Source organism: Balaenoptera musculus, chromosome 18 (assembly GCF_009873245.2).
Source record: "Balaenoptera musculus isolate JJ_BM4_2016_0621 chromosome 18, mBalMus1.pri.v3, whole genome shotgun sequence".
Taxonomy (NCBI): domain Eukaryota; kingdom Metazoa; phylum Chordata; class Mammalia; order Artiodactyla; family Balaenopteridae; genus Balaenoptera; species Balaenoptera musculus.
The window spans coordinates 2,535,014-2,559,419 of record NC_045802.1 but is presented as its reverse complement, the minus strand read 5'-3'; the positions used below and the strand labels follow the sequence as shown (position 1 = coordinate 2,559,419).

The 24,406-nt window shown below is 42.9% G+C and overlaps 2 protein-coding genes across 5 annotated transcripts in view; one reads left to right on the top strand and one right to left on the bottom strand.

The window, feature by feature from the left end:
- Window positions 1–16,523, top strand: part of SACS (sacsin molecular chaperone) — a 79,916-nt gene extending 63,393 nt beyond the window's left edge. For 2 of the 3 annotated variants that reach the window (XM_036831183.1, XM_036831182.1), the window contains exon 10: window positions 1,068–16,523. In XM_036831183.1, the coding sequence (XP_036687078.1) occupies window positions 1,068–12,625 (11,558 nt within the window). In that variant the 3' untranslated portion in view covers window positions 12,626–16,523. The remainder of the gene's footprint in view (window positions 1–1,067) is intronic. The other variant, XM_036831184.1, reaches the window with a different exon arrangement.
- A 1,595-nt stretch (window positions 16,524–18,118) lies between these two features.
- SGCG (sarcoglycan gamma) overlaps window positions 18,119–24,406 on the bottom strand; it is a 49,726-nt gene continuing 43,438 nt past the window's right edge. For both annotated transcript variants that reach the window (XM_036831465.1, XM_036831464.1), the window contains exons 7-8: window positions 21,261–21,384; window positions 18,119–18,920 (exon numbers count right to left, since the gene is read on the bottom strand). In XM_036831465.1, coding sequence (XP_036687360.1) covers window positions 18,747–18,920; window positions 21,261–21,384 — 298 coding nt within the window. In that variant the 3' untranslated portion in view covers window positions 18,119–18,746. The remainder of the gene's footprint in view (window positions 18,921–21,260; window positions 21,385–24,406) is intronic.

Genomic DNA, 24,406 nt, shown 5'->3' with positions numbered 1-24,406 from the left:
GATTGAATTTGAGATGCTTTTTATTTCTCTATATGGGCAAATAACATACCTATAGGTACCTAGTGTTACTTTAAAATTTTGTTACTCCTGGTATTGCAAATGTAATACTCTGAAACACAACATGCACTTAGAAGTAAAATGTTATTTTCTAGACCACTGATTAAAAGTCAGCAAAAATCTTTTCTTCCCCAGAGAAAACCTTATTAGTCTCCTAGTTTATAAAACATCTGGGAGTGGAGCTGCCTTTTTGGGGGGTAACCCTGCCTTCACAGCAGGGCCCGCTTCCCCTGTTGCTTGTCCCTGAAGCACTTCTGCAAAGCCCAGATCCCAGAAGAACACACTTTACTTTGTGCTAAGTACCAAGTAAGCGCTGCCTCGGGGGGTTGTGACTGTGCTCCGTACCTGGACACGCGCACAGAGCAGTCTTAGAGCTAGAACCTCAGCCTCGTCCTTTCTCCAGGTGAGAGACTTCCAATCCCAGAGAGGCTGCGTGACCCCTAACTCCTCACACATCTAGTTACTGGTGGAGAGGAAACTCCAGTGTCCTGGCGGCCTCAGCTCCTGGCAGCCTTGGTCAGCTGGGACAGGGTGCTAGCCCCCGTGCGCTCACTCGGGCCTTGCTTTATCCTGTGGCCACCTGGCTCCTGGAAACTGGGCCTCCTTATAAATTACTTACCCTTAAATAAAAGGGTACTTATTTAAACTTTATCCACATTTTCTTTGGTGCTTTTATTTGTGAACAAATCACCACTAAAAATTATTTTCCATGTTGATTCTATTTGTAGGGCATTATAGGATAATTTTTAAAACACATCTAAATTCATTTTAGATATTTATTTAAAATAAGCACTTTCCAGAGAGAATTATCACTCCCACAGGCTATTATAAATATGGATTTATGTGTGATCAGCCCAGTTATGCCCAATTTTTGCGTTTTCACAGTGTACTTAAAACTCTCAAAATGACTTTCTAGTACTATTTAATCTGTCTAATCTATGAGAATAGAAAGTTATATAAGTTACAGTAGAATTGTATGTATTCATAACATTTCTTTATGTGATTTACAGGAAGACCGTGTACCCAGCTACAGCTTCTAAACCCAGAACGTTTTGCACGTCTTATCAAAGAAGTAGTGAACACATTCTGGCCTGGCAGGGAGTTGATTGTTCAGTGGTATCCATGTGATGAAGACAAAAAGCACCCATCTATTTCATGGCTTAAAATGGTGTGGAAGAATCTCTATATACATTTTTCAGAGGATTTGACTTTATTTGATGAGATGCCACTCATCCCTAGAACCGCAGTAGAAGAAGGTCAGACGTGTGTGGAACTCATCAGACTCAGGATCCCCTCATTAGTCATTTTAGATGATGAATCTGAAGCACAGCTCCCGGAATTTTTAGCTGACATTGTACAAAAACTTGGAGGGATTATCCTTAAGCAATTAGATGCCTCCATACAACATCCACTTATTAAAAAATACATTCATTCGCCATCCCCAAGTGCTGTTCTGCAGATGATGGAGAAGATGCCTCTGCAGAAGCTGTGCAACCAGGTTGCGTCGCTCCTTCCAACGCACAAAGATGCCCTAAGGAAGTTCTTAGCTAACTTAACTGATAGCAGTGAAAAGGAGAAAAGAGTAATTCAGGAACTGCCAATATTCAAGCGCATTAACCATTCATCCAGTCAGGGGATCTCCTCCTACACCAGGCTGAAGGGCTGCAGGGTCCTGCACCACACGTCCAGGCTCCCGGCTGGCCTGCGGCTCTCCATCTCGGTCGTGGACAGCAGCGACGAGGCCACCATCCGCCTGGCAAACCTGCTCAAGGTGGAGAAGGTAAAGACCACCAGCTGCTTAAAGCTTATCTTAAAAGACATCGAAAATGCATTTTATTCACACGAAGAGATGACACACCTTATGTTGTGGGTCCTCGAGAATCTATCCTCTCTTAAAAATGAGAATCCAAATGTGCTTGATTGGCTAATGCCGTTAAAATTCATGCATATCTCACAGGAGCGGCTGGTATCAGCCAGTGAGCTCTTTGACCCTGATGTGGAAGTATTAAAGGACCTCTTCTATGATGAAGAAGAAACTTGTTTCCCACCCTCAGCTTTTACCTCACCAGATATTCTTCACTCTTTAAGACAGATAGGTTTAAAAAACGAAGCCAGTCTCAAAGAGAAAGATGTTGTGCAAGTGGCTAAAAAAATTGAAGCTTTACAGGCCAGCTCTTGTCCAAATCAGGACATTCTCCTGAAGAAAGCCAGAACGCTCTTACTGGTCTTAAATAAGAACCACGCCCTGCTGCAGTCATCTGAAGGGAAGATGGCCCTGAAGAAAATAAAATGGGCTCCAGCTTGCAAGCAAAGGCCTCCGAACTACCCAGGCTCCTTAGTCTGGAAAGGGGATCTCTGGGACCTCTGTGCACCCGCGGACATGTGCGACGCGGCCCACGCCATTCTGGTCGGCTCATCACTTCCTCTTGTTGAGAGTGTCCATGTGAACTTGGAAGAAGCTTTAGGTATCTTCACAAAACCTGATATCAATGCTGTCTTAAAGCACTTTAAAATTGTTGTTGATTGGTATACTTCGAACACCTTTAGTGATGAAGACTACTATCAATTCCAGCACATTTTGCTCGAAATTTATGGATTCATGCATGATCATTTAAATGAAGGGAAGGATGCTTTTAGAGCCTTAAAATTTCCGTGGGTTTGGACTGGCAAAAAGTTCTGTCCTCTCGCCCAAGCTGTGATAAAACCGTTTTATGATCTTGACCTTCAGCCTTATTTGCACAGTGTGCCTAAAACCATGGCAAAGTTCCACCAGCTGTTCAAGGCCTGCGGTTCAGTAGAGGAGCTGATGCCAGATCACATTTCCATGGTCATTCAGAAGGTGTACCTCAAAAGCGGCCAAGACCTCAGTGACCAAGAAAGCAAACAGAATCTTCATCTTATGTTGAATATTATCCGATGGCTTTATAGCAATCAGATTCCAGTAAGCCTCAACACACCAGTTCCTATACATCATAGCAGAGATCCTTCCAAGCTTATCATGAAGCCAATTCATGAATGCTGTTACTGTGACATTAAAGTTGATGACCTGAATGACTTACTGGAAGATTCTGTGGAACCAATCATTTTGGTGCATGAGGACATACCCATGAAAACTGCAGAGTGGCTGAAAGTCCCGTGCCTCAGTACAAGACTGATCAACCCCGAAAACATGGGCTTTGAGCAGTCAGGACAAAGAGAACCACTGACTGTAAGAATTAAAAATATTCTGGAAGAATACCCTTCAGTGTCAGATATCTTTAAAGAACTTCTTCAAAATGCTGACGATGCGAATGCAACAGAATGCAGCTTCATGATTGACATGAGAAGAAACATGGACATTCGAGAGAATCTCCTGGACCCGGGGATGGCAGCGTGTCATGGGCCGGCTCTGTGGTCGTTCAACAACTCTCAATTCTCAGATTCGGACTTCGTGAACATAACAAGGCTAGGGGAATCTTTAAAGAGGGCAGAAGTTGACAAAGTTGGGAAATTTGGTCTTGGGTTTAATTCCGTGTACCACATCACCGACATTCCCATCATCATGAGTCGAGAATTCATGATAATGTTTGATCCCAACATAAACCACATCAGTAAACACATTAAAGACAGATCTAATCCCGGGATCAAAATTAATTGGAGTAAACAGCAGAAAAGACTTAGGAAATTTCCTAATCAGTTCAAACCATTCATAGACGTATTTGGCTGTCAGTTACCTCTGACCGTGGAAGCACCTTACAGCTATAGTGGGACTCTGTTCCGACTGTCCTTTAGAACTCAGCAGGAAGCCAAAGTGAGTGAAGTTAGTAGTACCTGCTACAACACAGCAGATATTTACTCTCTTGTGGATGAATTCAGTCTCTGTGGACACAGGCTTATCATTTTCACTCAGAGTGTAACCTCAATGTATCTGAAGTACTTGAAAATTGAGGAAACCAATCCCAGCTTAGCTCAAGATACAATCGTAATTAAAAAAAAATTGTGCTCTTCCAAAGCATTGATTGCACCTGTCATCAGTGTTTTAAAAGAAGCTGCTAAGCTCATGAAGACTTGCGACAGCAGTAACAAGAAGCTCCCCGCTGATGCACCCAAGTCAGCTTGCATCCTTCAGATCACAGTGGAGGAATTTCATCACGTGTTCAGAAGGATTGCTGATTTACAGTCACCACTTTTTAGAGGTCCAGATGACGACCCAGCTGCTCTCTTTGAAATGGCTAAGTCCGGCCAATCAAAAAAGCCATCGGATGAGTTACCACAAAAAACAATGGAGTGCACCACGTGGCTTATATGTACCTGCATGGATACAGGAGAGGCTCTCAGGTTTTCCCTGAGTGAGAGCGGGAGAAGGCTGGGAGTGGTTCCTTGCGGGGCAGTGGGAGTTTTTCTGGCTGAGATCCAGGACCAGAAGTGGGCTGTGAGACCACAGGCTGGAGAGGTGTTCTGCTATTTACCCCTACGAATCAAAACAGGATTGCCAGTTCACATCAACGGGTGCTTTGCTGTTACTTCAAATAGGAAAGAGATCTGGAAGACAGATACGAAAGGACGCTGGAACACCACCTTCATGAGACACGTGGTTGTGAAAGCTTACCTAGAGGCACTCAGCATCCTGCGTGACCTGGCCACAAGTGGGGAGCTGATGGACTATACTTACCATGCAGTGTGGCCTGACCCTGATCTGGTTCATGATGACTTCTCTGCAATTTGTCAAGGGTTTTATGAAGATGTAGCTCACGGGAAAGGGAAGGAATTGACAAGAGTCTTCTCTGATGGATCCACATGGGTTTCCATGAAGAATGTGAGATTTCTAGATGACTGTATACTTAAGAGAAGAGATGTTGGTCCAGCAGCCTTCAAGATATTTTTGAAATACCTCAAGAAGACTGGGTCGAAAAACCTCTGTGCTGTTGAACTTCCTTCTTCAGTAAAATTAGGATTTGAAGAAGCTGGCTGCAAACAGATACTGCTTGAAAATACATTTTCAGAGAAACAGTTTTTTTCAGAAGTGTTTTTTCCGAATATTCAAGAAATTGAGGCAGAACTCAGAGATCCTTTAATGAATTTTGTTCTGAATGAGAAAGTTGATGAGTTCTCAGGAATTCTTCGTGTTACTCCATGTATCCCTTGCTCTCTGGAGGGGCATCCTCTGGTTTTACCATCAAGATTAATCCACCCTGAAGGACGGGTTGCAAAGTTATTTGATACTAAAGACGGACGATTTCCTTACGGCTCTACTCAGGACTACCTAAATCCTATTATTCTGATTAAACTCGTCCAGTTAGGTATGGCAAAAGATGATATTTTATGGGATGACATGCTAGAACGTGCCGAGTCAGTAGCTGAAATTAATAAAAGTGATCACGGTGCTGCTTGCCTAAGAAGTAGCATCCTGTTAAGTCTTATTGATGAAAAACTAAAAATAAGGGACCCTAGAGCAAAGGATTTTGCTGCAAAATATCAAACAATCCCCTTCCTCCCATTTCTCACAAAACCAGCAGGTTTTTCTTTGGACTGGAAAGGTAACAGTTTTAAGCCTGAAACCATGTTTGCAGCAACCGACCTTTATACAGCTGAGTATCAGGATATAGTTTGTCTTTTGCAGCCAGTTCTAAACGAAAATTCACATTCCTTCAGAGGCTGTGGTTCAGTGCCACTGGCTGTTAAAGAGTTTTTGGGGTTACTGCGGAAGCCCACAGTTGACCTGGTCGTAAACCAATTGAAAGAAGTTGCAAAATCAGTTGATGATGGGATCACATTGTACCAGGAGAACATCACCAACGCTTGCTACAAATACCTTCATGAAGCAATGATGCAAAGTGACATCACTAAGATATCAATTATTGAAAAGTTAAAAACCTTTAGCTTCATTCTAGTTGAGAGTGCATATGTTGACTCAGAAAAAATTGCTTTTCATTTGAATTTTGAAGCAGCCCCATACCTTTATCAGTTGCCTAATAAATATAAAAATAATTTCCGTGAACTTTTTGAAAGTGTGGGTGTGAGGCAGTCTTTTACTGTTGAAGATTTTGCCCTTGTTTTGGAGTCTATTGCTCAAGAAAAAGAAACAAAACAAATAACAGAAGGGAATTTTCAGCTTTGCCGGCGAATAATCAGTGAAGGAATATGGAGTCTCATTAGAGAAAAGAAACAAGAATTTTGTGAGAAAAATTATGGCCAAATATTATTGCCAGATACTAATCTTAAGCTTCTCCCTGCAAAATCTTTATGCTACAATGATTGTCCCTGGATAAAAGTAAAGGATAGCACTGTAAAATACTGTCATGCAGATATACCCAGGGAAGTGGCTGTGAAACTAGGAGCAGTACCAAAGCGACATAAAGCCTTAGAAAGGTATGCGTCCAACATCTGCTTTACAACACTGGGCACTGAATTTGGACAGAAGGAAAAACTGACCAGCAGAATTAAGAGTATCCTTAATGCCTATCCCTCAGAAAAGGAAATGCTGAAAGAACTTCTTCAGAATGCTGATGATGCAAAGGCTACAGAAATCTGTTTTGTGTTTGACCCTCGAGAGCATCCAGTTGATAGGATATTTGACGACAAGTGGGCCCCCTTGCAGGGGCCAGCACTGTGTGTGTACAACAACCAGCCTTTCACAGAAGATGACGTCAGAGGGATTCAGAACCTCGGGAAAGGCACCAAGGAAGGAAATCCGTGTAAAACTGGACAGTACGGAATAGGATTCAATTCTGTGTATCACATTACAGACTGCCCTTCTTTCATTTCCGGCAATGACATCCTGTGTATTTTTGATCCTCATGCCAGATACGCACCAGGAGCCACATCTGTTAGTCCTGGACGCATGTTTAGAGATTTGGATGCAGATTTTAGGACACAGTTCTCAGATGTTCTGGATCTTTATCTGGGAACCCACTTTAAACTGGATAATTGCACAATGTTTCGATTTCCTCTTCGTAATGCAGAAATGGCAAAAGTTTCAGAAATTTCTTCAGTTCCATCATCAGACAGAATGGTCCAGAATCTTTTGGACAAACTGCGGTCAGATGGGGCCGAACTTTTAATGTTTCTTAATCACATGGAAAAAATTTCTATTTGTGAAATAGATAAAGCTACAGGAGCCCTAAACGTGCTGTATTCTGTGAAGGGCAACATCACTGATGGAGACAGGCTGAAAAGGAAGCAGTTTCACGCATCTGTAATTGACAGTGTCACTAAAAAGAGGCCGCTCAAGGACATACCGGTTCAGCAGATCACCTACACTATGGATACGGAGGACTCTGAGGGAAACCTTACCACCTGGCTAATTTGTAATAGATCAGGTTTTTCAAGTATGGAGAAAGTATCTAAGAGCGTTATATCAGCTCACAAGAACCAAGATATCACTCTCTTCCCACGTGGCGGAGTAGCTGCCTGCATCACCCACAACTATAAAAAGCCCCACAGGGCCTTCTGCTTTCTGCCCCTCTCTTTAGAGACGGGGTTACCGTTTCACATGAACGGCCACTTTGCCCTCGATTCAGCCAGGAGGAACCTGTGGCGGGATGACAACGGGGTGGGCGTTCGGAGTGACTGGAACAACAGCTTAATGACGGCCCTGATCGCTCCCGCGTACGTCGAGTTATTAATCCAGCTAAAAAAGCGCTATTTCCCTGGTTCTGACCCGACGTTATCGGTCTTACAGAACACGCCTATTCATGTTGTAAAGGACACCTTAAAGAAGTTTTTGTCATTCTTCCCAGTCAACAGGCTTGATCTACAGCCAGATTTATACTGTCTGGTGAAAGCACTTTACGGCTGCATCCACGAGGACATGAAGCGCCTTTTACCCGTTGTGCGGGCTCCGAACATTGATGGCTCTGACCTGCACTCTGCAGTTATAATCACTTGGATTAATATGTCGACTTCAAATAAAACTAGACCATTTTTTGACAATTTGCTGCAGGATGAATTACACCACCTTAAAAATGCAGACTATAACATCACCACACGCAAAACAGTGGCAGAGAATGTCTATAGGCTGAAACACCTGCTTTTGGAAATTGGCTTCAACTTGGTTTATAACTGTGATGAAACTGCTAATCTGTACCACTGTCTGATAGATGCCGATATTCCCGTTAGTTATGTCACCCCTGCTGATGTGCGGTCTTTTTTAATGACATTTTCCTCTCCCGATACTAACTGCCATATTGGGAAGCTGCCTTGTCGTCTCCAGCAGACTAACCTGAAACTTTTTCACAGTTTAAAACTCTTAGTTGATTACTGTTTTAAGGATGCAGAAGAAAACGGGATTGAAGTGGAGGGACTGCCCCTTCTCATTACACTAGACAGTGTTTTGCAAACTTTTGATGCAAAACGACCCAAGTTTCTAACAACATACCATGAATTGATTCCATCCCGCAAAGACTTGTTCATGAATACATTGTACCTGAAGTACAATAATATTTTACTGAACTGTAAAGTTGCAAAAGTGTTTGACATTTCCAGCTTTGCTGACTTGTTATCCTCTGTGTTGCCCCGTGAATATAAGACCAAAAGTTGCACAAAGTGGAAAGACAGTTTTACAAGCGAGTCTTGGCTTAAGAGTGCATGGCATTTTATCAGCGAATCCGTAAATGTGAAAGAGGATCAAGAAGAGACAAAAGCAACCTTTGACACTGTTGTTGACACCCTAAAAGACTGGGCATTGCTCCCTGGAACAAAGTTTACTGTGTCAGCCAATCAGCTTGTAGTTCCCGAAGGTGATGTTCTGCTTCCTCTAAGTCTCATGCACATTGCAGTCTTTCCAAATGCCCAGAGTGATAAGGTTTTTCATGCTCTCATGAAAGCTGGCTGTATTCAGCTTGCTTTGAACAAAATCTGCTCCAAAGACAGTGCATTTGTTCCTCTGTTGTCATGTCACACAGCAAACATAGAGAGCCCCACAAGCATTTTGAGGGCTGTGCATTATATGGTCCAAACCTCAACTTTTAGAACTGAAAAATTAGTAGAAAGTGACTTTGAAGCACTTTTGATGTATTTCAACTGCAATTTGAATCACTTGATGTCCCAAGATGACATAAAAATTTTAAAGTCACTTCCATGCTACAAATCCATCAGTGGTCGCTATATGAGCATTGCGAAATTTGGAACATGCTATGTGCTTACAAAAAGTATTCCTTCCGCTGAAGTGGAAAAATGGACACAATCATCGTCCTCTGCATTTCTTGAAGAAAAAATACACTTAAAAGAACTATATGAGGTGCTTGGTTGTGTACCTGTAGATGATCTTGAGGTATATTTGAAACACCTCTTACCAAAAATTGAAAATCTCTCTTATGATGCAAAATTAGAGCATTTGATCTATCTTAAGAATAGACTCTCAAGTATTGAGGAATTGTCAGAGATCAAGGAACAACTTTTTGAAAAACTGGAAAGTTTATTGATAATCCATGATGCTAACAGTCGACTAAAGCAAGCCAAACATTTCTATGATAGAACTGTGAGAGTTTTTGAAGTTATGCTTCCCGAAAAATTGTTTATTCCTAAGGACTTCTTTAAAAAATTGGAACAACTTATAAAACCCAAAAATCAAGTTGCATTTATGACATCCTGGGTAGAATTCTTAAGAAATATCGGACTAAAACACATCCTTTCTCAGCAGCAGTTGTTACAGTTTGCTAAGGAGATCAGTGTGAGGGCTAATACAGAAAACTGGTCTAAAGAAACATTGCAAAATACAGTCGATATCCTTCTCTACCATATATTCCAAGAACGAATGGATTTGTTATCTGGAAATTTTTTGAAAGAACTGTCTTTAATACCATTCTTATGTCCTGAGCGGGCCCCTGCCGAATTCATTCGATTTCATCCTCAGTATCAAGAGGTGAACGGAACGCTTCCTCTTATAAAGTTCAACGGAGCACAGGTGAATCCAAAATTCAAGCAGTGCGATGTGCTCCAGCTGTTATGGACGTCATGCCCTATTCTTCCAGAGAAAGCCACCCCCTTGAGCATCAAAGAACAAGAAGGGAGTGACCTTGGTCCACAAGAACAGCTGGAGCAGGTTTTAAGTATGCTGAATGTGAACCTGGACCCACCTCTGGATAAGGTCATCAATAACTGCAGGAACATATGCAACATCACAACTCTGGATGAAGACATGGTCAAGACTAGAGCAAAGGTCTTAAGGAGCATATACGAGTTTCTCAGCGCAGAGAAAAGGGAGTTCCGTTTTCAACTGCGGGGCATTGCTTTTGTGATGGTGGAAGATGGCTGGAAGCTTCTGAAGCCAGAGGAGGTGGTGATCAATCTTGAGTACGAGTCTGATTTTAAACCGTATCTGTACAAGCTGCCTTTAGAACTGGGCACCTTTCACCAGCTGTTCAAACACTTAGGCACTGAAGATATCATTTCAACCAAGCAGTATGTTGAAGTGCTGAGCCGCATATTCAAAAATTCTGAAGGAAAACAGTTAGATCCTAATGAAATGCGCACTGTTAAGAGAGTCGTTTCTGGCTTGTTCAAGAGTCTACAGAATGACTCGGTCAAGGTGCGGGGCGATCTCGAGAACATCCGGGACCTTGCACTCTACCTGCCGAGCCAGGACGGGAGGCTGGTGAAGTCCAACATCCTGGTGTTCGATGACGCCCCGCATTACAAGAGCAGGATCCAGGGCAATATCGGTGTGCAGATGTTGGTGGATCTCAGCCAGTGCTACTTAGGGAAAGACCATGGGTTCCACACTAAGCTGACTATGCTCGTTCCTCAGAAACTCAGGCCTCGTCTGCTGAGCAGCATCCTCGAGGAGCAGTTAGATGAGGAGACCCCCCGAGTCTGCCAGTTTGGAGCGCTGTGCTCTCTTCAGGGCAGGCTGCAGTTGCTCTTGTCCTCTGAACAGTTCATCACAGGCCTGATCAGAATCATGAAGCATGAAAACGATAACGCTTTTCTGGCCAACGAGGAGAAAGCCGTACGACTCTGCAAAGCTCTAAGAGAAGGCTTGAAAGTGTCCTGTTTTGAGAAGCTTCAGACAACGTTAAGAGTTAAAGGTTTCAATCCTATTCCCCAGAGCAGAAGTGAAACTTTTGCTTTCCTGAAGAGGTTTGGGAATGCAGTCATCCTGCTCTACATACAGCATTCAGACAGTAAAGACATTAACTTCCTGTTAGCCTTGGCAATGACGCTTAAATCAGCGACCGACAATTTGATTTCCGACACTTCATATCTAATTGCTATGCTAGGATGCAATGATATTTACAGGATCAGTGAGAAACTCGACAGTTTAGGAGTGAAATACGACTCTTCAGAACCATCGAAACTTGAACTTCCAATGCCCGGCACTCCGATACCTGCTGAGATTCATTACACTCTGCTTATGGACCCAATGAATGTCTTTTACCCGGGGGAATATGTCGGGTACCTTGTTGACGCTGAAGGTGGGGAGATCTATGGGTCATACCAGCCGACATATACATACGCCATTATCGTACAAGAAGTTGAAAGAGAAGATGCTGACAACTCTAGTTTTCTAGGAAAGATATATCAGATTGATATTGGTTATAGTGAATATAAAATAGTTAGCTCTCTTGATCTGTATAAGTTTTCAAGGCCAGAGGAAAGCTCTCAGAGCAGAGACAGTGCCCCTTCCACACCCACCAGCCCTACAGAGTTCCTGGCCCCTGGTCTACGAAGCATCCCTCCTCTTTTCTTTGGTAGGGAGAGCCACAAGACCTCATCTTCGAAGCATCATTCCCCCAAGAAGCTTAAGGTGAATTCTTTACCAGAAATTTTAAAAGAAGTGACATCAGTGGTGGAGCAAGCTTGGAAGCTTCCAGAATCTGAAAGAAAAAAGATTATTAGGCGGTTGTATTTGAAATGGCACCCTGACAAAAACCCAGAGAATCATGACATTGCTAATGAAGTTTTTAAACATCTGCAGAATGAAATTAACAGATTAGAGAAACAGGCTTTTCTAGATCAAAATGCAGACAGAGGCTCGAGGCGAACGTTTTCAACCTCAGCATCCCGATTTCAGTCAGAGAAGTACTCATTTCAGAGATTTTACACTTCATGGAATCAAGAAGCAACGAGCCATAAATCTGAAAGGCAACAACAAAATAAGGAAAAATGCCCACCTTCAGCCGGACAGACTTACTCTCCGAGGTTCTTTGTTCCCCCCACCTTCAAGTCAGTTGGTAACCCAGTCGAAGCACGCAGATGGCTACGACAAGCCAGAGCCAATTTCTCAGCCGCCAGGAACGACCTCCACAAAAACGCCAACGAATGGGTGTGCTTCAAATGTTTCCTCTCTACCAAGCTGGCTCTGATCGCCGCCGACTATGCTGTGCGGGGCAAGTCCGACAAAGACGTGAAGCCGACTGCACTCGCGCAGAAAATAGAGGAATACAGTGAGCAGCTGGAAGGCCTGACGAATGACGTCCATACCTTGGAAGCTTACGGTGTAGACAGTTTAAAAACAAGGTACCCCGATCTGCTGCCTTTCCCACAGATCCCGAATGACAGGTTCACTTCTGAGGTTGCCATGAGAGTGATGGAATGTACTGCCTGTATCATCATAAAACTTGAAAATTTTATACAACAAAAAGTGTGAACGTATTTAAAGAAAAAGCAGAGCTAGGTCTTGAATGTGTTGTAGCACAAGTATGAATTGCTGTCCTTAAGCTTCCTTGCCAGTTATTTAGGAATTGTGAAGCACACTGCAGACTGTTTGGGGAGAATTTTGGAGTTGTTATTAACATGAATTTCAACAGAAGACGTTAACCCGATCTAAGAACTATTTTGAGGCTGGTGGTGAACTGTGGAATTGCTGGAGGCAGCTGGCCGGCTGAGGTGGCAGCTTGTTGAACTGCACTTTATACAACCAAAGCTCAGCAGTTTGTTAGATAAGAGTCTGTCTGTCTCTGGTTAGGGTGAAGTTAGTTTTATGTCTTCCATGTAGTATTTTTTGAAGGAGCTAATGAAACACTGGACATATCATTGATTTAAACAAATAAGGGGAATTAAGTCTTTGGAACTTATTATCTCTTTAAGTGGATCCTCTTGGGTGTGTTATTTTCTTATCAGCTGGATCCGATTATGAATTTGTTGCAATTTTACATATTAGACCCTCAGTACATGTATAACATGGTACAGTACTTTACTCCTGAATATTACTTGATTGAGACTCTGCAGACGGTACTGCTGGGGCGCACTGAGTGCACTTTACATCCTTGTTCTGGATGTCCTCCCGCCCTGGGTTTACAGGCTTCCTGGTTCGTGAAGGTAGCACGTGGGAGACCCCAGTGGTGGCCGTTCTGGCCGCTGGATGTGAATACTGCTTCCAAGAACCGCCTGCCAAAGCGACATCTGTCACCTGTTAGAACATTTGCTTTATGTTTGTTTGTACATATTTTCCACAAACGTCATAATTTATATAGTGTGGTTGAACAGGATGCAATCTTTTGTTGTCTAAAGGTGCTGCAGTAAACAGTTTTTGTCCTTCAACATGGCACTTAGTGGAGTTTTTGGGATTTCACTTTGAAGGCATTAAAAAATTGTAAAATCATGTGACAATATCTAATAAGTTATAAAAGAGGAATTATCAACTTGTGTTTTCCCCATGAACAATTCACAACTGACATTTAATTTTTATCCTGTTTGAATGTCCTACAAATGTACTTCTTTTGCAGAATGTAAAAGAAAGGTGATGATAATTAGTTTCTATAAGTGTGCTGGCTGTAAATGATGCTAAATATAATATTTTATGCAATTAAGGGCTTATGGAACATATTAAAACTTTTTTACTTTTATTGGTAATAAGGAATGTTTGCGCCTCCACTATTGTATTGCTTCTGGATGTGAAGCCATGTGATAATTTCTGCTATTATATTAAGTGCCACAATTTTAATAAAGCAAATGTACATATGAAATCATTGTAGCTGGTATTTCCTGAGAAACAGTTCCTTGAAGATCAAACTTAATATCTTCCTATATGAAGTTCTGACTTGTGTGTGTATATGTGCGTTTATTGGAAATATTAGGATAGAACTTTCCTATATATTTTATACTGGAATTTTAATAGGTTCCTTTTTTTACGATTGAATATAAAGTACTTGACATATACTAGGTTTATTAGGTGCTCACTGATTTTGTTAAGAGTTGATGTTATTTCGCCTTTTTAGGGAATAAAATTAGTTGACATATGTGGTATACATATGTATTTGGAAATACGTTAAATATGGTTCTTCTGTAGGTAGAAGCTGGATTGATACCGACCTTGCCTCAGGGGAGGGCTGTGTGCCTGGGGCCAATTCACACTTGAGCCCTAACAGGTAGGACATGTTCATCTTTACACCTCAGGCACAAGTCTTCTAAATCTGGCAGACCAGGCTTGGAATTCTGTGTTCTGGGGCGACCCAAACGCTGGGTCTCCAGCTGTCTGGGACTTTCTTAAGTTCTTGCTGCTTTAAAACTCAGATTCGACACTTGGAATATATTTCATTGCTTTTGGATATTAAAATGTACACAGAACACCCTGTCTGGCTTTTGTGATAGTTGATCTAGGTGGAGTTTTGTGTTTTTTCTAGACTTCCTTTGAAAGAAAAAATACAGGTCCACAGTCCCTTATATGAAACGCTTGCATCCAAATGTTTTTCAGAATTTGGATTTTAGAACGTTAATACCAGTGCATATAAACTGGGTTTAATGAGGCTTTTCCATCAGAGTTGGGCAGCTCCCTTTAATCAAACACATTAGTATTTCTGCAGTGAAACCATGAATACCCACCCACAGTAAACTACACAGCCATGAGAAGTAGCCTCATCTAAATTTAGGTCAGGTTTTGCCATCCATAGTTTGCAGTAGATGTATTTGGAAAGTTTTCATTTTTTGGAACTTTTTAGATTTTCAAATTCAGGGTAAGGAATTTTGGACCCGAACTATTTTTTGTATCCGGCTCCCCCCGACCCTTTATCCTATTTTGCTTTTTTTATTAAAAAGAAGGTGGAAACTGCCAGCTGGTGTGGGCGTAGCTGCTCCTGAGAAAGGGGTTGGAACAGGCCTTCTGCACTCAGGAGCGGGTTCTGTGCTTCCCCGTGAGCGGAAGGGCTGAATGCGCCACAGCCCCCAGGGGGAGACCAGTGACGAGCCTGAGAATGATGGTGGGAAAGTGTTCACATAGCGTTCAGTCAAAGAGAACAGGTCTGCTTTGGGGACTGGTGGGGATGTTTTTCACTAGCGCCAGCTGACATCTTCCGTCCTTCCAATATTTTGCAGACCTCAAGGATAAAAGCTAGTAGAAAACAGCAGTTAGATGAGATTTTTAATGAGTCATGTATGACTCCGGCTTCTACCAGAGACTGAGAACCAGCAGGAGACACGGACACAGACCTGGGAAGAGCTCTCCTTCCAGGAGCTGACTCGCCATCGCGGGGGCCGGCAAGTCCGCGACCTGCAGGGCGCGCACCCCACGAGCAGGAGCTGCAGTCGGCAGGTGGAATTTCCTAAAACTCTGTCTTCTGACGCTTTTTCTCCATTTATCTTGTTTTGACAAGCTTGGCCAAAAGTGTCATCACTCCTTCATTGGTTTGGAAGCCGGTCCCGGGCACTGCGTGCTGTCAGGTGTGGGAGAGACTGGGGAAGACTTGGATACCAAAGCCAACACGAAGTACATTTTACTGAAAAATAAGAGCTATGTGTTTAAAATTCCGGCTTGTTTCTCCTGTAGCTGCTAAGTGGCCCGGGAAGTGCCCTCATTTGTTCTGGATCCAAAGCCCAGGACGAAAGGTGAAGCTGCACTGACTGTTCAGCTCCGAATCCACCTTTTTCCCTCGGTGCCCTCAGACCCGCTTCTTCCACCTGCTTGTTTATACGTGACCCAAAGTTTGTTTGGTTATTAAACCACAGCCAATTTGCAGTGGCATTTACAGTACGGAGAAGCCAGCTAAAGCCAAGGGAGAAGAGGCGTGTTGGATCAGGGAAGGGAGGGGATGAAAATCAATACAAATCGACCCAGCCTCGCCGGAGCTCCCACCCTGCTTCCCTGTCCGCGCACGAGTGGAGACTGACCTGGGGGTGCCCGGGCGGGGGGACCTGAACTCGTGTAGGGGCTGCGGAGTCGGAGCCTGCCGGGGCGGGAGAGGTTCGGGGTTGTTCTGCTGAAAGGTCTTAGCAAGCCCATTTTGCTGCAAATCCAACTTTACTATTAAAGCTGATATTGTGATCTTCATCTTTTTCACTTGTGTCTGCTTCTCAGTCGGTTCGGAAATTGGAAAAGAAACAAGGACTATTTTGCGAGGTCACTAAAATATCAGCACTCGACGGTCGATAAGCACCTAGTGTGTAGGGCTATCTGTGTGTATGCCTCATTGGGTACGTTCATAAGCATGGCCTTGCACCTTTAATGGAAATTTAAGTTACACTGTATAATGTACTTAAGAAGACAGGTTTATGTAATACATCTTAGAATACAGCCCATCTAAAAGTTCTTATTCTAACCAAGGAGAAATTCCTGATCACTCTGGAGAATGAAGCTAGAAACAGCTTTAGTGATGATTCCATTATAGCAGAGGAGCAAAAAGATCTGATTTGCACCTTTTGTTTAAAAGGTTCTATTCCGCATACTTTCTCTTTGATTGTTTTTCTCGACCTCACTTTTATCATCGGCATCATCTTTTTTGACATGTACACACGTTCTATGAGAACCAAACTAGTTTAGAAATGTTCCATGGTGATCCTGTGTTCCATCTACATCAACTGGGCTGGAAGACTTTTTTATTTTGCACAAACATGGTACAGGAAAGTATATGTGACACAAAAACGGCGACATTATTTACTATGACAATAGGAATGTTAGAGCAAGAAAGCAGATGTTAATTTTAAAAATCAGGACTCAACTAAATGGAAAAGGCAAATACCAGTTTATAATCTAAAGTCCCCCTCCGCCCCCAGAAACTAGGAGCATTATGTTTAGAGTTGAGTTTGCCCTTAACTGCTTAGGAAACACTGTACTTTTGTAATCTCAAGTGTTTATGACACTAGTAATTTAAAAGTCGCGGAGTTGTCAGAAGTGGGCTGCACTGTTAACACCTTGTCAAAACAGCACTGGAAATAAAGACTCACTTTTCTCTCAGTTCTGAGACTGTGGAAAGTGAAACTGAAGTTGTGTTTATAGTTATAAATCCTTTAATTAGAAAGTTGCAGTGCTGGGCTTCCCTGGTGGTGCAGTGGTTAAGAATCCCCCTGCCGATGCAGGGGACGTGGGTTCGAGCCCTGGTCCGGGAAGATCCCACATGCCGCGGAGCAACTAAGCCCGTGTGCCACAGCTACTGAGCCTGCGCTCTGGGGCCCGCGAGTCACAACTACTGAGCCTGTGAGCCACAACTACTGAAGCCCGCACACCTAGAGCCCGTGCTCCGCAACAAGAGAAGCCACCGCAATGAGAAGCCCGTGCACCACAACGAAAAGTAGCCCCCGCTCGCCGCAACTAGAGAAAGCCCATGCAGCAACGAAGACCTAATGCAGCCAAAAATAAATAATAAATAAATAAACAACTGGTAAACCACAAACCAAAACTGACATCCACAGCTCTGTGTGCTGAAGGGCATTTTACAGAGTGAGTGAGTGGCCTCCACAAAACCAACGTGCTCGTGGGTTCAGTGTGCCCACTGGATGCAAATACAAATCACACAACCGACGGTGAGTGTTAAGAGGCTGACTCCGTGAGGTTCCACCTGGTCCCTCGCCTGTCCTGTCAAGTGAGCATGCCTGCTGGGCAGCTGGGAGCCCCTGCCTACTCGCGGTGCGATTCTGGTGGATGACAAGACCATTTGGACTTTAGTTTCTCCACTTGCCAAGCGAGCACCAGCCCATCTGCGCAGGTATCAGGTAGATTGGTGCCGCGGATGGAATGAGACACAGGTCAAAGTTGTCTGAAGTGAAAACCGATGTGGAAATGCAGGGTCACAGTTTAGTTTAATTTTAACAGATACTGTGTGACCTTGTGACTTGTCTCATCTGAACCTTTTTTATCACCAGTAACTGGGGGAAAAGTAGTACCTACCTCAAAGAGTTATGAGGATTAAAGAAAGTAAGACACACTGTGAAGTCTGTGAAAAATGTAGGTTGATTTTTATTGCTCATTGACTATATAAAGAAAGCATGGTTTTGTATAATGTATTCCCCTGACTACATATTGAAAATCAAATCAACCTTAACGTCCCTTCAAAACTTGAAGATTTTCTTGTGAAACCTGACAAACGTTGCATTAAATGAAGAGAGCACTTACAGGTTTGAGCAACACAGAGGAAAACCTCATGGAACTCTCGGGGCACCTCAGCAGGACCACGGCTACTCTCATGGGGAGTCACATACCCACAGCTGATATTCCACACAGCAGTTCAATATTTCACTGTAGATCGACACGTACAAGAAAGGGAAAGTCACAATGGTTCTGATGGAAATGAATCAGTCTAGTGGAATCAACACATTCTCCTGATATTCCTTTGACTTTTGTGTCTAAGGTCCACCCGCCACTTTGAGATCATGGAGTTTCATGGGAACACTTCCACTGGTACATTTTTCTTTCTGAGCTCCTTTCGAAAGCGGGTCCTACTTCCTTCCCATGTGCCAACTCAGCTTTACTTTGTCGAGTTGCTCCAGGTGTGAAGGCTTAAGGTCGGCACTCCAAAGCTCACCGAAACGAGGCAGGTAGCTCCATGGAAGATGCCCCTGGTTTAGAGGCAGATGTGACTGTTCTCGTGGCATGTGGTACCCACGCCGGCCACAGACAGGTAAAGCTTCCCATCTGGACACGCACAGATTTCGTAGAGTCCCTGCAAGCTGCTTGCGGGACCCTGAGTCCCCTGAGCCAACTTGGGTAAACACACGGTTTCAGCATCGAGCACAAGCTGCTTGGGAGAGAACGAGAGATGAAGTGGTCAAGGAGGAATGAACGCAACAAGCACAAAATTAAATGCTCAGAATGTTCCAAACAAATTCGCTGCTTCTCTGCAGAGAAAATGAAGTAGGCATCTGGCTTGACTGAAATCATATTACAATTATCTGATTCTTTAAAAGCCTATTTCTAGTTTACATCCAGGCAGGGGATAAATAGTCCTTAGGAACTGGAGGGAAGTCATTTTTTTCTTTTACTCATTGTGCTGGGCGAGCTAGAAAAAAATGTATGATGCGACACTTTTATGAAGACCTTTCAGAATTATTTGACCAAAATAATACAATTCTTTGCCTTGTGTTCCACTTTGACCTTCAGCTTCTCCTCCCTATTAGGATAAAGTATTGATACAAGCCACAGAAGTAGATTCATCTTAGTCATTTTAACCTGTGATTGTTGGAATTTCTCCTGATTTTATTTTCCTGTGAGAGGCAATTAAATTCATCCTAATAGCTGTCAACCATTTCCCCGGCTTTTAAAATATTATTTGAAACTCTGCTGCCTTCTGTTAAATGCAGGAAAGCAGTAGACACACAGACATCTAAAATAAGATGAAAGCCACTGGATTTTTTTGTTCCTATCGAGGTTTAGTTGAACTGAAATACAAACAAATGGCCATTTATTGAGATCTGGAAATCTCTCTGACAGCTTAAGGAAATAAGTGTGGTCACACAGAGCAGCCAAGCCTGACCAGGGCGCTCACTTGTCAGAAGGAATTAAACCATGTTTGGGAAGGTTCCATGTTCTTCCTCGCCAACAAGGTCGGACCCCTCCTTTGTTTTACGTGGCTCTCATCCTGTATACTCCAAGCTTTTAATAAACTGGCGTTTGCGTCTGTGTCCCCTCTCGGGATGCTGACCTCTTCATGGAAGCGGTGGGTGACAGTACACATGCGTGATAGGCAGGCTTTGCCCGGGGGTCTGGGTCACTGTCAGAGGAGGAAGTCAAGTGGGTCTTATTTTTTTAGAGCAGAACATATTTGGGTTATTGTCTAATGCTTTGGGTTCTGCCCAGTTCTTTGCTTTTCCCTAACTTGTTGGCTTCTCCTCTCTCCTTTTTCCTGGTTAATTGGTTAATTTTTTTCTAGTTATTTTTTTCCTGTCCTTCCAGCAAACTCTGGTCACTGATGGTCCATATACTGCTTTCTTGTTCATCTTCATTTGCCTTTTTGGGAGAATATTTTCTGGGAGGCCAGACATCTCTTCACTTTGAACTAGCTCCCAGTAATAAGGGGTATCAACTTCAAGTACGGGTCAGGCTGAGTGCTACTTGTAAAATGGCACCCAATTCATGAAAATAAGTAATATTATTTCAAAACTAAGATCAGTATAGATTTTTTTCAAGGTCATACGCTTTCAGTACGTAGTGACATTACGATTTAGTCATAAGATTCCAAAATTCCTGGCTTCTACTTTTGCATTTATCTGCTCCATGCATCAGAACTTTGTAAGTTACAACCTGCAGGGGCTTCGCCTGATGACTTTGGTTTCCCACCAGCGGGCTGCCCTCGAGGGTCCTGTGTACTCAGGAGCCGCCTTAACAACACCTCCCTCTTACTATTAAATTAGTATCATTTCAAAGTTATCTTACCGCATTGGGGTCTCATAACCCTGTGACACTGTGAAGTAAATACTATTTCCCGTACTTGACAATTGACGGGGTGGGCCCAGAGAGGCCCGTTAGCGTCCCTGAATTCACACAGTAATTGGCAAACTGATCTCACACTAGAAAGGTCAATAGTGGGGAGCCTCTACCCTGCTGCCCGTTATAGCCACAGCTCGTATCAGCGATGTTTTATTTCTGGACCTGAGGTTCCAGGTTTTTTCTTACTGTAGCTCTTACTTTTCATATTTAATTTTCACTTACCCAGAACTTGGTGCGAGCGACCACCCCTGGCAGTAACAGATGACGGCTGTCACAGGTAACTCCTAGGGACGGCCCTACTGAGGGAAGTTGGATCACTAGGAAGTGGCAGTACTGATGTTCTCTGTAAGCTCTGAAAGTCTAGTACTTTTTCAAAGCTGAAAATAACAAGAGACTTGATAGCACAAATACCAAACAAAGCAGTCTGGATCCAACATAGAATTATTTTAACCTTCCTTGGCCCTTCTTTCAGTGCTAAATTGTCTTTTCCTTCCTTTCACATTTTCTGTGCCATGCCTTTCATGACATTTCTTTACACACTACCATAAATTTACTATGCTGATGCCTTAATGGGCAAGCGTGTCATCAGTGCTCAGGGGACGTGAGGCTTGTACAACGGGAGGCCCACCCCGCCCCCATCTACTGGACTCACCGTCCCATCACTGCTGTGAAGAACGATGTCCATCTGGGAAAGGGCCTCGATTTTCCCTGCAGCAGCTTGAATATGAATGCCTTTTGGGGCGTCCATGCTGAGACTCCGTGTTGGGGATTCTAGTCTGAAATGAGGGAAACCAGGAAAAATAGCATAAAAAACAGCCACCCCAGGAGTCCCCCAACCAAGGGCTTAGCATAGAAAATATAATCAGTAAGGTATATGGTATCTTCACTCATTCTTGAATGCTAACATATGGTACATTACTCATTGATAAATTCAGAAATAAAGCAGAGTAAAGAATTTTAACTTCCCATCAATGGAGTCTATGAAATTAGCATCCTCTGAAAATAGATGCAAACATTAGACAGTCCTAGCCCTGTGCAGTAGCTTCAACGGCATGGTTAGCACTCTGGCACACCACAGCATAAGAAAATGCTATTGGTAAATATCTCTGGAAAACTATTTTTTAGCCAAAATACAAACTTCTTCGGGAAAAAGAGAAATTTAAGGGCAACGCGTACATTTGCTAACACGTTCACAAAATAGGATGTAAATTTGGACTCTAGGTGTTGTTTGCTTTTTTTTTTTTTTCATTTAGGAAGATTACAGGGCAGATGCAAAGATTTCTTTTGGAAAAATACTGAATTAATGACAGGGTGGAGACTGGCCTCCGCTGGCGTTGTTTTTGTAAAATTTATCAGCATCTCCTTGTGATGTAGTCAGACACAGATACAGAACCAGGAACACAGGAGCAGAAAAATTCTCTTATTTGCCTCCGCCTGGAAAAGACTGAGTTTCCACCAGATGGCACAACGTGATCACTGGACAGGTTTTTCAGCTGCTCCAACCTGACTCAACCAGAAGTTGAAAGGGTGACTTCCTTGAAATGTGTAAAGATGCATAAGAAGGAGAACAGGATGGAAACCCTCCCACTGCAGGGTAAGAGCAAGGTGGAGGTGGGTAGGAGACAGAAAGGGTAATGTTTAAGAGGAGAGAAGTGCCTGGTAATGAATTTGCTGCTGAATTGACTGAGTGTTTGATCGACTTTTGCAATTTTTTAAAATTGAAGTCTAGTTGACTTACAATGCTGTGTTAATTTCTGCTGTACAGCCAAGTGACTCAGTTATACATACATACATATATTCTTTTTAATATTCCTTTCCATTATGGTTTATCATAGGATATTGAATATAGTTCCCTGTGCTATACAGTAGGGCCTTGTTTTTATCCATTCTATATATAATAGTTTGCACCTGCTAATCTCAAACTGCCACTCCATCTCTCCCCCACCCCCCTCCCCCTTGGCAACCACCAGTCTCTTCTCTATGTCCGTGAGTCTGTTTCAGTTTCATAGATAAGTTCATTTGTGTCATATTTTAGATTACACATATAAGTGATATCATATGGTTTTTTTCTTTGTCTGACTTACTTCACTTAGTACGATAATCTCTAGTTGCATCCATGCTGCTGCAAATGGCATTATTTCATTCTTTTTTATGGCTAAGTAGTATTGATTGACTTTTAAATCAGGTGGATTGTTCCCTTTGATCAGCAAGTTTCTTGTCTACCACTACTTGTTATGGAGAACAAAGCTTCCTTATGTACATCTCAGTACGTAAGATCTGATCTGTTACATATTTTAAAATATTACTTTGAGTGCGAGGAAACAGAGACATTCCTAGAATTTATCGGTCAAATTCTGTTGGGTTTAGGTGTTGGGGAAACATGCTGGTATCTTCATGAGCCTGGTCTGCTGATAGCGGGCCCCTTCCGACTTTGCTAACTGCCTGCATTTCTTCTGCCAGGATTGATGAAAGAAAGGGGAGGGGAGGGAAGGAAGGGAAGGGAGGTGGACGAGTGAGCAACTGCACAGGTCCGGCCTGTTTCAGGGACCCTGGTGAGGGTGAGTCGGTTTCAAAGATCAGTTCTCAAACTGCAAATGACCTCAACAGGTCCAGTGACTAGCTGTTAACGGCCTTATACTACGAGCTCCTGGGAGAGCAACCTTCGTCCCCTTTGCGTCATTTCTATCCTTGAAGATGAAACGTTTCAGTTCAACACAGGTGTAGACACATTTTACCCAAACGGCTGAGATTAGAATGCTCTGAAGTGCACCTCTCTGTGAACGCATTCAACAGTGGTCGGATATCAAAGACCTCACGTTCATGTGGAAAAATAAGCAAGAGCAGACAGAAATGGTGAAAGGGAAAAGCTGCAAGAGTGTGTGTATGTGTGTGTTGTGTGTGTGTGTTTGTATGTGTGTGTTGTGTGTATTGTGTATGTGTACATCTGTGTGTATGTGTGTATATGTGTGGTGTGTGTGTGCATATGTGTGTTTGTGTGTATGCGTATGTGTGTATGTATGTGTATGTGTGTGTTTGTGTGTGTATGTGTTTGTGTGTTTGTATGTGTACGTGTGTGTATATATGTATATGGGTACATGTGTGTATGCATGTGTACGTGTGTGTATGTATATGTGTGTATGTGTACGTGTATGCATATGTGTTTGTGTGTATTGTGCGTGTATATGTACATCTGTGTGTATGTGTGTACACGTGTTGTGTGTATACGTGTGTATATGTGTGTGTTGTATGTGTATATGTGTGTGTTGTGTGTATGTGTGTATATGTGTGTGTATGCATATGTGTGTATGTGTGTATATGTGTTTGTGTGTGTACGTGTGTGTATGTGTACCTGTGTGTATGTGTTTGTGTATATATGTATATGTGTATGTGTACATGTGTGTATGTATGTATGTGTATGTGTGTGTGTATGTGTGTCTGTGTGGCGCTAGCCCTACCAGACACTGAAGTATCTTTTAAAGTTTATTTAAGCAACAAAGTTGGTACTTGGACCTGAACAGACAGCTGAGCAGGATAGAGTAGAAACTGCAGGAACAGACCCAGATGCACAGGGAAATCTTATATATGATAAAGGTTACATTTCAAATTGTAGTGGCAGTTACATAATAATGCAATTGCTGGCACCTGGTTGGCCAGTTGGAAGAGAGAAAATTAGACCCAGATTCTCGTATCTGTACCTCATACAAGAATAAACTCCAAATGGATCAGCGATCCAAACGTAAGAGAGAAAGCCATACAAGAAACGTGGCTGACGAGTTTCTCTTCCTGTAGGGAAAGTCT